The 16,523-nt window shown below is 34.6% G+C and overlaps 1 protein-coding gene across 1 annotated transcript in view; it reads left to right on the forward strand.

The window, feature by feature from the left end:
* Positions 1-16,523, forward strand: part of ASCC3 (activating signal cointegrator 1 complex subunit 3) — a 253,462-nt gene that overhangs the window by 164,011 nt on the left and 72,928 nt on the right. The window contains exons 17-23 of the mRNA XM_083857723.1: positions 1,447-1,611; positions 2,453-2,539; positions 4,745-4,921; positions 6,885-7,110; positions 10,900-11,054; positions 14,683-14,781; positions 15,251-15,419. Coding sequence (XP_083713849.1) covers positions 1,447-1,611; positions 2,453-2,539; positions 4,745-4,921; positions 6,885-7,110; positions 10,900-11,054; positions 14,683-14,781; positions 15,251-15,419 — 1,078 coding nt within the window. The remainder of the gene's footprint in view (positions 1-1,446; positions 1,612-2,452; positions 2,540-4,744; positions 4,922-6,884; positions 7,111-10,899; positions 11,055-14,682; positions 14,782-15,250; positions 15,420-16,523) is intronic.

Genomic DNA, 16,523 nt, shown 5'->3' on the forward strand with positions numbered 1-16,523 from the left:
CAGGTACTTTGGACTGCCAAAGGAGAAGGGAGAAATTTTGATATTTTTTCAGTTTTTCCCCCACAATAGTTTTAAGAAATGTTGAACATCTGGCATCTAGATCTTTTTTTTTTTTTTTTTGACCAGCTCTGCTCTGAAATCTGACCTCAATGCATGACTTACTATTGAGAAAATAAGTCTAGACCTTTGCCATCTCAGCTTTTGACTTGAAACTAAGGCCAGCCATAACTAAGGAGAAACAGCTTCAGGGTAACTGGCAAACATGGAATATTAGGAACTAGCCTTGCAGCTGCTTTGTGGAGATGACTACGTTTGTCCGCAGCTTCACCAACCATGAGATGATGTACTTCCACACAAAGGTGAAACTGAATCCTGGCCCAGGGAAAACCAGAGCAAACCAAGGCATAACAATTGTTAGAGCTTGCTCCTTTTTGCTGTTTTGGTCATGTATCTCTGTTTCAGATTTACCAAGAGGGTTGGTATGACTTATTCTGTAGGAGATCTGAACTATACACAAGCACTGAAATAAGAATACTGCCGGTGGACTAGAACAGGGTTTTAGTCTTTTCAACTAATTACTGATTGTCTAATTAGAGCCCTATCTCAGGTGCACATATACCAGAAGGTTAACATAACTATGAATCCCTTTTCACTCATCCCTGTCAGTGTGAGTATCCCAGGTGGCTGATGTGGAAACACACAATTATGCAGCAGTCCTACTCAGATGGGAGTTTTGCCCAGCCTTTTATGTACTAATGAGATAATGTGTATTATTAGTTGGACAAAATGTCCAAGTTCCTGAACTTTGAAATAAAAAGAAGTGGTGTTGGGCACAGGAAACTCCTTGGTGTGCTTTTAACATGAATGTTATTGTGCATCTGTAACTCACTAATTAGAATATCCCAATTAACATACCAAAGGCTTTTGGGGATGGTAAATTTTTTTTGCTAGGAAATATTTAAGCCATGCAATTTGAAGCTTAATCTATTATCAGTGCAACTACAGCCATCCTCATGTCAGCTACACAGGAAGGTATATCTTAAGCCATTTTCATAAAGAAGGTGCCATAAGATGACATGTTTTTGTGAAGTGATACAGTAATGATAATTTCATGAAGAATGTGTTATCAATAAAACATCTTTCAAAAATTTTAATGGAAATGTTTCATAATCCTGCTACTGTTTCATAAGTAATATTGGTCTCCATTGTACTCAGAGTCCCAAGTAATTGTAAAAGAAAGTTTACTGTTATTATTTTGTCCTGTACATACTGGTTTTGGTCAGTAATGTCAATGTAACTGTTATTAGCGAGATCTCAAGAAAATCATGACTTAATAACTGTACCTTCCTTTTAGCAGATTTTTGACTTTGTGTGACTGGGTTATCTCAAGAAATTATTTATTTAACACTACTTTTATGCAAATAAATGTGTGTGTTTCATGTCTAGATGGATCCAGGTCTAGAAAAGCACAGAGAACAACTAGTTATTGAAGTTGGCAGAAAACTGGACAAAGCCCGCATGATTCGCTTTGAAGAACGGACTGGCTTTTTTTCTTCAACGGATTTAGGCAGAACTGCCAGCCACTACTATATTAAATACAACACTATAGAGGTAAGAGATGATGTCCTGTTTCTGGAGGGCTTTTTCCTTTTTTTAAACATATACCTAAAATAGTTGCAAGATATTACAGACTATGCAGCTGATTTGTTCACTGAATTTTCAAATCGTATTTACTGAAATGGGGAGAGAGGACATTGGAAAAAGAAAGAAACTAAATATTAAGCAATAGTGAAAAAATTAGACTCTGTGTGAAGTGAGATTTGAAATTTCTGACTTCTTTTAGGAGAATTATAAGACACATTTTGGTATTCATGGTGTGTGCAGCCATTAGTACATGATAGCACATTGTAATCAAGTGTCTGATAACAGATGACCTTCTCTGGGAGAAAGTCTTATCGTGTTGACAACCTTGAACAACTTTTGGCCCTGCAATCAGATTGTGTTTTAAACACATACAAAATTTTGTAGTATTGGAAACTTGCTTTGACATACACATTCATCTTAAAACATTTTCTTTTTTAGCAAATTAAGTGTTTTTCTTGAATAAAAGCTAAAGACTCAGCATTAATGATTTTTAACTATTTACTGTCACTGTATATAATTAGTCTCACATATTTATTCAGTCAGATATGTCCTAGACTTTTTTTTAAATGGCCATATTGCATGTCTCTTGATATTGGGGTGGCCAAAGCACTGGGAGGGACTGTTTTTCTGAAACTGCCAAAATGTCGTTATGGAATTTGTTCCTGTTTGAATTGCATCATACTGTTCTTCCAATAACTTCCATTTTAGCCTTGTATGCCTTCTAAACTCTTGGCTAAGGTTTGTTTATTGCCTGCTATATGTGTATTTTTATTTTCAGTGACATATCAATTCTTTTTATTTTTAATAGACTTTCAATGAATTGTTTGATGCTCATAAAACGGAAGGCGATATTCTTGCTATAGTATCCAAAGCTGAAGAGTTTGAACAGATAAAGGTAAAGAATGTCTTGAAACTAGACACTTCTGCATTACTTACTCCGTAAATATTGTCTACAGATACAAGTTTTGTTAAATGCTAAGCACCATTATAAAATGTTTTCTAAGTAAACATAATATGCTCTCGCTCAAATTTATACACAGTTCAGTTTGAACTACAGTGCACATTTAATAACTAGTTATGGATCTTTTATTAATTCTTTTAAATGCTTTTAAGAACTTTTCAGCTCTTCAATTATTAACAGGTGAAGGTAAGTGTCCATTTGAATAGTGTGCCTAGGGATGAGATCGTTTTTCTGTTTGAAGTTTAAAGCATTATTGGATGTATCCCTGAAGTTTGTTTTATCAGGAATGAGGCAGGACTCACTGGAGTGAACTCTGATACATTTTCTACAGGGAGCAATATTAGATTGGCAGAACGATAAATTCTCATAAATTCAAATCTGAAATCTAGAAAGTTGTCATAACATATTTTATGCAGGCTAGAAGATTACTGTTCTGTTGTACTCAGTTCAATTCCCACCTCCCTTTTTGCCTCCCGTGTGGGTAGGACACAAGGCAATACATTCCAAGCTGGCATGAGCTTGTTTGCCCATGCTTCCGTCTCACAGAGGTACGAGCCAGACTCCACAGGGTTTGTTAGCTTGGGCTCATTGCCATTTTACCACAATTATACAACTTGCAGATCAGAGCTGGCTCTCATTCACCTGGCTCTGCGAGCTGGCACTGTGAATCCCTCACCATCTACATATTTACATATTTGCACACATTGTCTGGGTATTACCGTCTCTTTATCTAATGGAGAAATTCTATTTTGCTGTAATCTCTTCTATTATAGAGGATAATAAGCAGTGAGGTTTCACAGTCATACATGGAATATTTTCCAAGCTAAAGGGTTTTTTATGATAGTGATACTGCTTGACTAGGTCTAAATTTAGCGTAATTTAATATTTAAAAGGGAAGCATATGGAAAATATGATGCAATATGCTTCTATATTTGTAATAAAGTTAGTAGTGATGCTTCTTGACTAAAGCAAAGTTTTTCTAGTTTACTTTCTCAGATTTATATGGTGTGGTATCAGTGCACCGTCATTTCCAGATTTTTGTGATTCGTTTGCTGGGCAGCTCTGAATGTTACAATTAGTAACTGGTTTTCACAAGAGTAACTCAGAATTTGCCCCTCTGTGTGATAGAAATTGTGACTTTTGATAAATGAACCACGTTTCCATAATGCCTTTAAAAACTCTGAATTTTGAGATATGTAACTCACCAGTAGCTGAAATACAGATTTGGATTAGACCTATACCGTGCTGTGCGAGAGCAGAAAAAAATTATCAAAAATGCTGTTGTAAGCAGAGCATAGTATTCCCCTAAAAGTGGAGTCATCTGTGATGGCTCTATACTTCACGTCTTTCTTTCCTGTGAGACTAGTGACTAGAAAGTTGGGGATTTTAACCCAATTGTCTTAGGGTCTTTTGAATGTCAGGTAGTCAGGTCCAAATGAAAATTACTTTCAGATGGTTCCCTGCAGGGACCAAACATTTACCCTCTTTAAATAAGTTTTACACTAACAGACTATCAGTAAGTCAAAGAATATGTAGATTTATGCTAGTTTTGCCATGTAAGGGTCATCAGTTAGATTGTGAAATGTTATGCATTATTCAAACCATAGGTATTAATATTTCTTTACTCATATTGAGACTTAATCTTATTAACAGTGAAAATTTTAATATGATGAATCATAGTACTTCACAGTTTTGAGTTTAAAAATGTATTATACCACATGCAAACTGTGTAACTATAATGAGTACATTTAATGTTAATTCAAGATTGCCCTAATCCAGATGGACAGAAGTTTTACTCTGGTCAAATAAAAAATAAAATCTCATCAGATGAAGGATGGTAAGGTCACAGGATTCAATTTCTGTGGCATATCAAATTTTTGTGTGTCAATGGCAGCCTTAATTGATGGTGATGAATAACAAAATGTAATTGTGTCCCTATTAAGATAGTTTCAATTATGGTCTATTAGATACATTGTGGAAGATGTGAGTTTACTGCTTTTTTTCTTCTTTGTTTTTCTCCTTTAAACTAGAGACTCCATTTAAAAGTAATATAACCATGTTGTAAGGAAAATTTGATTTCAGTATAAAATTTTTTATTGAATTGCTTCAGCCTCTTCATAATGCATAATTGTGTTTTAGGTAAGAGAAGAAGAAATAGAAGAGCTAGATACCTTACTGAATGATTTCTGTGAACTTCCTGCTCCAGGAGGTGTGGAAAACAATTATGGAAAAATTAATATCCTCCTTCAAACATACATTAGCAGAGGGGAGATGGACAGCTTCTCCCTTATTTCGGATTCTGCATATGTTGCACAGGTAAAAATAGAATTTTCTACATATTTGTTGCTGTTTTCTGCTGTTTTAATTCTCCCAAATACTTACAATCATACAAGTAGGCCCTGATCTGCATCTTTTTTGTACATTTTTGTACCAGTTTATTTGAAAATTAGAGGCTTGTGCTTGTGCATGTATGTGAGCTATAACACTTGAGTAGAAAAGTTTTGCAAAAGGCTACCTTTGGAGACTATGGCAGTTTTTGTTAGTTTTGTTCTGTTTGTAGTACCCCTGTAGTCTTTCTATATTTAGTTGTTCTAACTGCAATTGCACAGAAATTATATTCTGTAAATTTCAGGGTTTTCTTCTAAATGTGAAAAACTGTTGTAATCTATTTTTATGCTTTGCGGGTTTTTATGCTTCATTCAACAAAACCTGATTTTTTTGATTCACGTACCTTGGTTTACTCATGAAGGATGTGCTGTTGTAATTCTGTTGCTAGATGTAATCTAGCAAAAAATGTGCAGATTTACGTACCAGTCTGTGTGTTTGTTGGTTGGCATCATTTGACACCTAAATGGTTGATTGTAGCACAGCGTGTTTAGTTACCACACAGTCGTGTACACAGGGGGACAGGACACAGAGATCTATTTAGACAATCGTCACCCAAAAAAAGTTGTACCTTTTAGCCCGTCTGCCTCTCACTCTTCCCTTTTTCTTAATAGACAAAAAAAATGTTGCATGGAATTATTTTTGTCTCATCCTTGCAAAACTGCTTTGGAAAGAGTTAATCTAAAAGTTGCATTTAGTTGGTACTAAAGATGAGAGTCAAATATTCAAAGTTATACATCGCCTTTAGCAACGTTTTCATAGTATCATAACCTTCCTCAGAAATGTTTGTATTTTGTAGCATGTATGGGTATAAATGAGAAAATGTTGAATTGATTGTGCACATCATAAAAATTGTGGCAAAAATAATTTTCAGTATGATCCTTTTAATCTTTGCTTTCAAGGCAATTGCTTTTATTTGTCTGTCTCATTTATAGCATGTTCAGTGAGGCAACATGATCTCCTCAGTTCTTCATAAACTGTACTTGTGGAATCAGTGCTACAAAGTGTGATTTTTTTTTTAGTTGGATAGTGACTATTAAGAAAATTATTCATCCTTTCTAATAAGAGGAATGTGCTTCTTTAGTAACATATGCTTCCTATCACAACCAAATAATTTTCTATTTTTTATTCCTGTTGGCATGGCAGAGCCAGTAGGGAATGATTATATTCTATTCAATGAATCAAGAACATAATCCAGACATAGTACTGGTAGAAAAAAAAAAAAGCATAGCTGCATGATACAGCATGAAAAGTTTATGAAAGGAATATCATAACTTGGGTTTTCAGGATAAAACTGACCTCATTCAGACTTATGTTAATAATTATTTTTCCAAGTCCAGAGCATATTTGTACAGTTTGGTTGTGTGCTATTCTCAGAATACAGTAAAATGTTTTTTAAAAGTCACTACTGTTAAGCTTCTGTGCAAATATTGTGAAATTCAATGTGAAATGGGATGCTATTATAGAAGCATAAACTGGAAAAAAAACCAAAACTGGAATTTCCATATTAAGTGAATTTGCAGGTGTCTGTTATATGGGGGGTACATTAGGTGAATTTGTTTCAGAAGTGATTGATAAACAATAAATTTAGAACTCCATAATGTTAGCATAACTGTGATCGAAGTTCTATGGCAGACCTGACACTACAGTTTTAATTGGTTGCACATGTTGCTTTTCATAATTGCAGAATGCAACCATGAGGTAGTTCTGCCACTAGACATTGATGGAAAAAGTAGTTTCAAAAATGTTTGAAATGTTTTCAAAAGTTTGAAAAGAAAAATCTATTGTTACAGTTTGTCAAAGATGAGTCTATGGAATCCTTTTCATTTTACAAAGAATATTGAGAGAATTACAACAGTTTTGCTTTTTTCTTTTTTTCCTTTTTACTTTCCAGAATGCAGCTCGTATTGTTCGAGCTCTTTTTGAGATTGCCCTGAGGAAGCGCTGGCCTGCCATGACGTATCGGCTACTGAACCTCAGCAAAGTCATCGACAAGCGGCTCTGGGGCTGGGTCAGCCCTCTCAGGCAGTTCTCAGTGTTGCCACCCTCTGTCCTCTCCAAGCTGGAGGAGAAGAATCTCACCATAGACAAGCTGAAGGACATGAGAAAAGATGAAATAGGTGAGAAATCAGCAAGGCTGATCTGCTTAAACCATTAGAAACCAATGGGCAAGTAAGAACTAAATATGAGCCATACATCAGTATTCCCACTCTGGTCTGGAAGCCATGCAGCCATGTACCACACATTAATATGGTTTGTCCAATAAAGAAGGTTTTTTCCAGTCTCCACAGCTTGTAAAATGGCACAGCTGTGAGGAGGAGGCCAGCCCATGCCTGTAGTCACAGAACACAGGAGATGTCTATTGATAAGTATTTACCTATATATGTGTATATATACATATTTATGTTGACCTGTGTGCTTCACTTTCTGCCCACGTTATATAACCCACTACTATAAAAGGCATCTGTTTACTTTTGCCAGTTGGCACAATATAGCATTTTTTTTAAACTATTAACGTGAAAAAGAATAAAACCAGATTATTACATCCAGGTATGTTATCAGCAAATGGCTTTCTTCTGAAAGACTGCATTAATTTTCATTGAACATGGAGAATTCATTGTCACTGGTGTCACTGCAACAAAACCTTAATGGAATTTTTTAAAGGATTTGACAGTCCAATAATGAGAAAATCCACAACCCTACTGATAGATGTAATGACAATTTCTAGTAAGTCTGTATAAACTGTTGTGCATAAACTGCCCACCAGCTGGTTGAAGCCAAAAATAAGATTCACTTGTAATGCATTTCTTTTTCCTTAGTGTGTTATTTTTTTATTTGAACTTAATTTGCACCTGCTATTGCCAGCCCGTTGATAAACAAACTGCCATTTTTTGAAGAATCTAATTTTAGAGTAAAAATACCATTCATACTCACTCCTTAGAAGCTGTCATGTCTAACTTAACTTTTCTTTCATTTGCAGAAGAACTCCATTCCTAGCTTAGAAAATTTGTTATGTGCCTAATCTAGGCTGGAAAAAATTAAATAAATATGTAAAAGTTTGCAGAATTAGAGGCTGTATTTTCATTTAAGTTAAACAAAAAGTGGCAAAATTCTAGATGCTTACTTTAACTACATTTTAATATAGTTATATTAAATGTATTAAAAGCATTGCATTTTATTTGAGGTGCTAACGTTATAATTTTTTATTTGGAAGTATTATATAGCACTTTTTAATTCACATCTTTTAATTTTTTGTGTATTTGTGATGTCTTCTAGTGCTTAGTGTTCTTTTCCATTAATTGTATTATTAGTGGGGTTTTTAATTTTGTTGTTCTTGTTGTTGTTTGGTTTTGTGGTGCTGTTTTTACTTAGGTTTTTTTGTTTGGTTGGTTTTGTTTGTGTTTGTTTGAGTTTGTTTTTTTTTTAATTGTTCTTTCTCCCCATACCCTCACTTGAGAAGCAGTAACTTTTGTGTAAAAATACAAAACCAGTTTTGCTTCCTTCAGTGTAATGGAACCAGTATTGACAAGATGGAAATGCATCTACATATACCTACAAATTGTCTAGTTTTGGTTGATATTAACGTAGATGAAAGTAGATGAGACATGGGATTTGACTGTGAAAATAGGTCACTGCTGACTGTACATAATGATATTTCATGTTCTTCAGTCTTATAAATACCAAAGAAAGCTGATCTGTATGTCTCTGTGAAGTAGTTACTTGGCACACTTCCTCCTGTCTGACCTCTCTTTCTGAGGCATGTGAAGGAAGCCACCTTATTTTTATTTTGAATTCTAAGCCATGTTGAAATGCAAAAAGGCACAGGTACTGCAGGTACCTGCACTACAGCCAGGTACTGCATTGTTTTCTTACTCCACAGGACTGGTTTCAGTCTTAGTGTTTCTTGCTTTTTAAGTGTTATTGAGACCTTGAAGATAGAGTAACAAAGACAGGAGCTAGCTGGCTAACTCAGCCCATGGCTCAGGGGGAGGTGAAAGCGTCAGATGGGTGGAGAGCATGTTGTGTGCACAGATCCTGGATTCCAAGGTACCATGACTTGATCAACACAAATTTATGAGCTATTGCAATGTAAACAAAACATGGAGTTTCCAGAAAGCCAGAAAATCACTGTGTTAGCTGAGATAAACAGTCTCCTTTTTTTCAGAATGCAAATAACAAACATTTTAGAATAAGCAAAATTTATTCTTCTTTTTTCTCTTTTTAGACGTGCCGATTTTCTTAGTCAGCTTTTGTTCAGAGGGTTTTAGTATTTTCTAAATGCCATTGATGGTTTTTCATAATGTGACTACTAAAAAAAAAAAAAGAGGGGGCTTAGGGGGAGAGAGTTTTACCATATTTTGTAGAAGTTGGGAGAGAAGCCTTAATTTCCCCTTACGCATGATTGCAAAAAAACCTCAGTGCTGTCCTGTACAAACACAGTTCACCTCACCCATTGCGATAAAGAAAGTGATTTTTGCCATGAGAAGGATACTTGCCTATATAGGTTTTTTGAGTCATATCTTTGCATATTTGTCGTCTGCCTTTATTTAACATAATTTCTGAAGTTTTACCTCTAATGGCAAAAGCTAGTTGCTGTGCAAGTGTGCTGTAACAGTGCATCTGTCATCAAGGTGTACCAACATTAGGGGTTTGGTTTTAATAACCCACTTGTTGGAGGTGCAACTATTTTACCGACTGAAAATGAAACTGATTAAATATGTATTAAAACTTTTGGTTAGGGGCTTGATTCTTAAGCAAGGTCATCATTCATTTCTTCAGAGTATAAACTCCTGAGTGAGACAAATCTATCTCCCAATTTGTTAAATAAGAAAAACTGAAAAGGGGAAGTCAGTATCAATTAAAAAAATACATAGCAGTTTCCAGATGCTATGCTCATAAATGTCTCGTAATTGTAAGAAAAGGTTAGTATCACCTTTTCACTTTGCACATAATGCAAATAATAGGATTTCTCCTTTTTTAAAAAAAAGTAACATTTTGTTTAAATGGGTACGTATTCATAGAACCACATAATGATACCAGAAAATATCAGTGGCAATTGGTAAGGTAGGTTTAACAGGGAGTATTTATGATCATTGCAATTAAAATCTAAAATATGCTTCACATAATTACACTAACAGTTTCAGTGAAAATGTAGTAAATAAGCCATATTTTCCTAAATATGCCAGAAGGTGGAATAATTTCATTACAAAAAGAAATTACTGCTATATACTTTGTTTTATATTCAAAATGAAGAGCAAGGGAACAGAGATTTGAGCTGTAAAATACAAGTAGGACATTTTTCTAAATAAATAGAATCACTTTATTGCCTTAGTTACCATGTTTACAATAGAAAATAAGAAAACATTGCGACATTTAATTTTTCCTTTGTCTCAGTTACACACTGGTGTATTCTGACAGATCAGAGCTGCTGTGAGATGTTTACTTATGTGCATTTTTAACCTATTAAGTACCTTTGTTCAATTTTATGAAAAGCGTTCTGTCTGCTTTGAATCTACAAAGAAATTGTAGAAGTTCGAATTAAGTAAATAGTTGGTGTTTGGGCTCTGAAAAAGAGCTATAGAGCTTGGTAAGAGCCTGCCCAAAAAGTCAGTGAAGGAGAGGGAAACTAGTTTGACATAATGTTTTCTGTGTGAATTCTTAATAGTTATTTTAACCCTTTAGTTATAGCCATCGAGGGGGTTAATACTGATTTTTCAATGCTCTAAATCACTAATTCAAGTTAAGTATTACAAAATATTCAGACATGCCAGGTCAAGAAAGTCAGACATTTACATACCCAGGAGCAAAACAAACAAGCAATACTTCTCTCTATAAGCTTATTTGAAAGTCAGAGTTGTATGCTTTTTCCTGGAAATGCAAATTCGTTACACCTAATGTTTTCTTGGCAGGTCATATGCTGCATCATGTGAAAATTGGGTTAAAGGTAAAACAGTGTGTCCATCAAATACCCTCCATCATAATGGAAGCAACGATCCAGCCAATCACCCGCACAGTGCTCCGGGTTCGGCTGAACATCGCTCCCGACTTCACATGGAATGACCAGGTAAAAAAGGAGGGAGGAGGAGGCAAGACAAAAAGCATTAGTTTAGCTTCAGTAAAGGAGATGATCACTGGGAGTTCATAGCTGTTTGGATTTTAAAAAATGCATTTATTTTAGCTAAAAAGGAAATTTGATAGTAGGAATGATATGACCTTTATGACTTTTGTTGAAGAAAGCAGGCAAAGATCATCTTTTCATTTCTCTTAATCCGTCTAAGATTTCTTAATCCGTCTAAGATTGGGCTGTGTACAACACGTTGAGCCAAATGCTTAATACTGCATATTCACAGTAGTCACACACAGATCAGAGTTATGTTCCCAGAAAGGAGAGACATGAATGGCTCTCTGAACTATGAATGAACGTCAAACACAGAAAAGCCTTGAAATGCAGTTCATGTGTGCCAGGTTCTCCTGTTCCTCCTGGCTTCACAAATATACATTCACAATATCAGTGCCTTTTTCTGCTGGAACTTGTCTGAACAAAAAAAGCTGAGATATGTTTGGTATTGTGTTCATCTATATTTTATAGTGCAAATTTATATGAAAGGAGTTGTACCAGTTGCACATTTAGCTATATGTACATCCTTTGATTCAGAATCTGTTCATTAGAAATACATTTTAAATAAATCTAAACGAAACATAAATGTCCACATGGGGGCATTGTATTGTTGCTGTTACTTCTGAAACTTTCTACAGGAAAAAAAGATACATCCATGGGCAAACATAATTTTCTTCTTTTAGGCTTATGAAATTTATGCTTAAGATAAATTATTTTGAAATGTGGATATTAAGTATCTGTTATTTTATTAAAAATTAATATTAATTTAATCATAATAAAATGAGAGTTTTATTCCAAAAATATTTAAATTGCTTTAGAATTTATTTTCCCTGATGAAAGGCGTTTTATTTTCTTGTAGAAGTTTCACCAGTTATCTTATAAATGGGAGATTAGCAATCAAAATATAAAGTTCGATTTTGCTTGCCACCTAGATTTATTGAAGAAATATTTGAATGGACTCCTAACATGAATTATAAAATTAATATCTTTTTTTATGTGCAATACTTCAGAAGGAAAATAAGGCATTACTTTTTAGGATTGAAACAAGTTTTTATTGTTCAGTCTTCCATCCACTTTACCTGTAATCTGCTAAAGACAAAAAAAATTACTGTTCTTCATATTAAACTTTATCTTAATACAAAGTAATTTCTCAATCCATTGTTAGATTTTTCTAAAAAAACTAGATTCTATATCTTTACAGTTTGAAAAGGGATCCACACAAAATTATACTGTTGTTTTGATTCTGAACTTCTAAATTTAGAGCAAAATTTTGTCACAAGTCTTATTTTCTGGCATGACCCCTTTACATAGTTTTTCTCATGATTGCTTTGGAAGCATTATGATTGTTTTATCAATTAAGTTCATGGAGATGTTTTTATGTGAATTTTTTTATTGGCAATCATAAAAACTTGGAAAAGATTTTTTTTTTTGCTTTTTTAAATTTCTGAAAGGTGGTGTTGATTTTCCTGTTTCTTCAGTAAATTAAGCTTCTATCACAGTAAATAATTAAAGCTATTAAATTTTAATAGACTCTGAAAATTAACTGTCTCAAATTCAAGCATGCACACTCTAAAACCGCTTCTCTAGCATCACATTATTTTAACAAGCTTTTGAGAAGATTGCTGTAGAAACCTACCAGTATAACTGTAATTCATACATAAGTTAGTTGCTAAAAAATTCCTTCTAAAGAATTGCAGTAATCAGATAAAACCAGTTTTGAAAACTTTAAATACTATGCTTAACTGGCTTGGCTAACATTTCATGGTTTTAAGATTGTTCCTTTATCTGGATAATTAATTCTATAATGACCTCATCCCAAACTTTGCACTTGACGTTACAAGAGAAGGAAGAGACGTTTTAGTAGACATGAGATATGACATCAACTTGATCTTTAGTTTTCAGTATAGGGAGCCCTTAAGTTCAGTAAAATCATGTGAGCCAAATCCCTGATTTTTATTCTGTTGTTAGAAGCGAAGGACTATAAACATACCCAGACAGAGCAATTAAGCCTTAATGCATCCAGGAGGAGTCCAGCAGAAATGCAGAATAATGCAAGTAATATTAATTAGCTGAATCATATATCAGACATATAGTTTTAGGGTGATGGTTGCCCAAAATACAGATATGTGCCAGTTCTTAAGAGCTCCCCAGAGTTCTTGAGAATCCTTACTGGAGAAGATGTTGAGTTTCCTGTTCCCAGATTATCTTACTTACCCTATGCAGTTTTATTCACAGGACTTTCTAAAATTAGGTTGCCGTTACAGTCAATAATAAAATTTCTGAACTTTGAACCTAATTGCCTTTCTAAATTCTTCTTACCTCTCTTAAATACTCCTAAACCCTGGTGAAATAATAGTCTCACTGTCACTTTTCAAGATATCTATCACCTGCATGTCATTTCAGTTTCACCACTTCAGTTCCCAATGAAGTTGGAAGTGTTATTCAAATGTAATAAAAATGAATGACTGTTCATCTATTTGTCCATTGTGTAACTGTGGTAAAAAAGAAAGAAAAGCACCTTAGTTTTATTTTTTGTGTGTAGTTTTGTCTTCACAAACCAGTACAGACTGTTTTCTGACACAGACAGAGTAATGAATTATGCTGAAAATAATGTGTGCTGTGTGAATCAATACCAGATTCCTGGAGCATTAAAATTGCCATTAGAAACAACTATGCACTTTGTCTTTTTTTCTATTAAATTTAGGAAAAAATCCAACTTTTTTTTTCACCTCTTGGTTTTGCAACTTATCACAGATCCTCATCAGAAACACCAGAAATCTGTATTCATTTAGTAGTATGTCTTCCATACTCCCTTATTGTGCATTTTTCTTGTTTTCCGAGATGTTTAAGTAAAATGCTTGTACGTTGGCAAAGATTATTCTGATAAAAAAAACCCAAAAAATCTTAATTTATCATCATACTTAGCTATGATTTCTGGCATTGCTGGCATTGCAAAGTAAGGTACACAACAAAGCAAACAAAAATCTAGGTTTCAAAAGACACGTTGCCAGATGGCAGGGAAATCATCAACTGACAACTCTGTTAATGTTCTTCTCACTCACCTGTGGCAATGGCTATATCTACAGCCTTCTGAATGCACTTGCTGTATCTTACTAGAGGAGAGGGGATGAGAGAGAGGAGGGGAATGTCGCAGTTCAGTGTCCAGTTTTTTTCCTGAGAGAATGTTTTTGACTGAAATATGAGCAGACAGTTGCAAACGACAATCCTTTATACAGAACCCAAAGGCAAAAGCACAGGGAGGAATAAAGAGAACATGTTCTTTCCTAGGAGCCTAGAGGGAACCTTTGGGGTTAAGTAACTTTATAAACAGCTGAGGCACTACCTTCAATTGCATTTGTATCATGTCCATTTATATTATATGTACCTTAAGCAAACCTTCATTGAAGCATAATCTTTGGGCAGACTGATCTGATTAAAAATGTTATTTTTCTGTTACCTCTGATTTCTGTATTTCTTTATGAGCCTATGTCATTCAGAAATACATCCACTATTTCTAGCAAACCTAGAGAATCTTGTTAGAACTAAAACAAAGATATCTCTTCTACTCATAAAGGTACATGGCAGTGTTGGAGAGCCCTGGTGGATTTGGGTAGAAGACCCTACTAATGATCATATTTATCATTCAGAGTACTTCATCGTTCAAAAGAAACAGGTAATGGACTTCATTCAGAATCTCACAGCAAGACAAAAACAAAGTTATTGAGATGTGGATTTATCAGGTCAGACAGTATTTTGACCTAAGCAGATTTTCTAATCAGCAGTACAGCTTTCAAATTCAGACGTACTTGTTCAGCTTGGATTTCCACAACAATGTTTTCTAAGCTCAAATATCCCTTTTTCTCTTCCTCCTTTGCTGGGACAGTTATTTTCACGTGATATAGAAAGACTCTAATGGTTTTATCTGTTAAAGAACAAGATGAAGAGCCAGCCTTATTTTTATCTTTTGAAAACTATGGGAAAAAAAATCATTCCAGGCAGTAAAATATTTTATAAAGATGTAAACATTTGTACACATACTTTATTGTTTTGTGTTAGCAATGCTTATGGAAGTGAGGCAAACTACGATTTTTCAAGTTACTGATTTTTCTGTGTAGTAATTCTTCTCTACATGTTTGCACTAGGTCATTACTAAAGAACCTCAGCTGCTGGTGTTCACAATCCCAATTTTTGAACCTCTTCCTTCTCAATATTACATTCGAGCTGTGTCCGATAGATGGTTAGGAGCAGAGGCTGTATGTATCATAAATTTTCAACATTTGATTCTTCCAGAGAGGCATCCGCCCCACACAGGTAACTTCAAATTTTATCCTTTTCCTTTAATTGATATTGCTCATATTGGGTTTGCTTTTTTTTTATGGTAGAGCAATAAAACTCTTACCTCTGCTGCATTGGAGAAAAAAAATATGGAATTCACTTTGTGATACCCCTTCTCCAGCTTTCAAAGCTTTTCAATTCCTGAACAAAATGCAGGAATTTTGGTTTCATCTCAATATAATACCAGCCAGATTCTCTACAAACCATAAGAAAACTGAACCTGTCATATAAAATGAAGCAAATCTCTGTGTTACAAGTATGTCTTAGCTTAGTGCTTGCAAGCATTACCTTTCTTCTGGACTGGCTAAAAATAATACTAGTCTAATAAATGGCATTCAGCAAAGAACAAACAATGCTAAATTTTTGAAAATATGAGAAGTTTTACTATTTTTGCTAAGATATGTTTATCATAGCAAGTACTGTTACAGCATTGAACATCACATTTGTTCTCATCAAATTGTGGCCTTCCCCTCCCCCTCCTTTTTTAACACTTGGCACAGAAGCATATGTTTGTGTTTTGCTTCTTTTTTTCTGGATACATAAATTGCTTTATACATTCATTGGGCCTGATGTCATTGTAAAACCTTTCCTCTGTAATTACATTTGGCTCATCTAGCAGTCTGCTGAGTGCCTTCAGAAATGCAGAGTTCTCTTACGGTGTTGTCCTTTGGCATGCATAAATTCACATGTGTTTGTGAAGTGTTTAGCTATTGTTCTACTGTACCTACGGTGTCTGGAAAAGCATGTGTAACCTTTTTATCTAATTGACTGATCACTGACTACTATTCAGAAGAAACAGAAAGATATTTACACATCACCAGTTATGGAGACTCCAGGATTTATGGTAATTGATTTCAATTCCCATCTGTTTCCCACTCAACAATGAAGTACGTAGAGGCTCTGCTAGGCAAAAAAAAACCTTCTTTCTCCTCAACAGAGCCCAAGAAATCACTCTTTCAGTGGGAATGATAAAACAGCCATAAGGTATCGGTGAAAAGCATGTGAAGAATATTAGGCATCATTGCCTCAGTAGATTTTATGACTCCCATATCATACCTTAATGTGAAGCACCCTGAAAAG

The sequence above is a fragment of the Zosterops lateralis genome (assembly GCF_965231275.1).
Source record: "Zosterops lateralis genome assembly, chromosome: 3".
In the NCBI taxonomy this organism is placed as follows: domain Eukaryota; kingdom Metazoa; phylum Chordata; class Aves; order Passeriformes; family Zosteropidae; genus Zosterops; species Zosterops lateralis.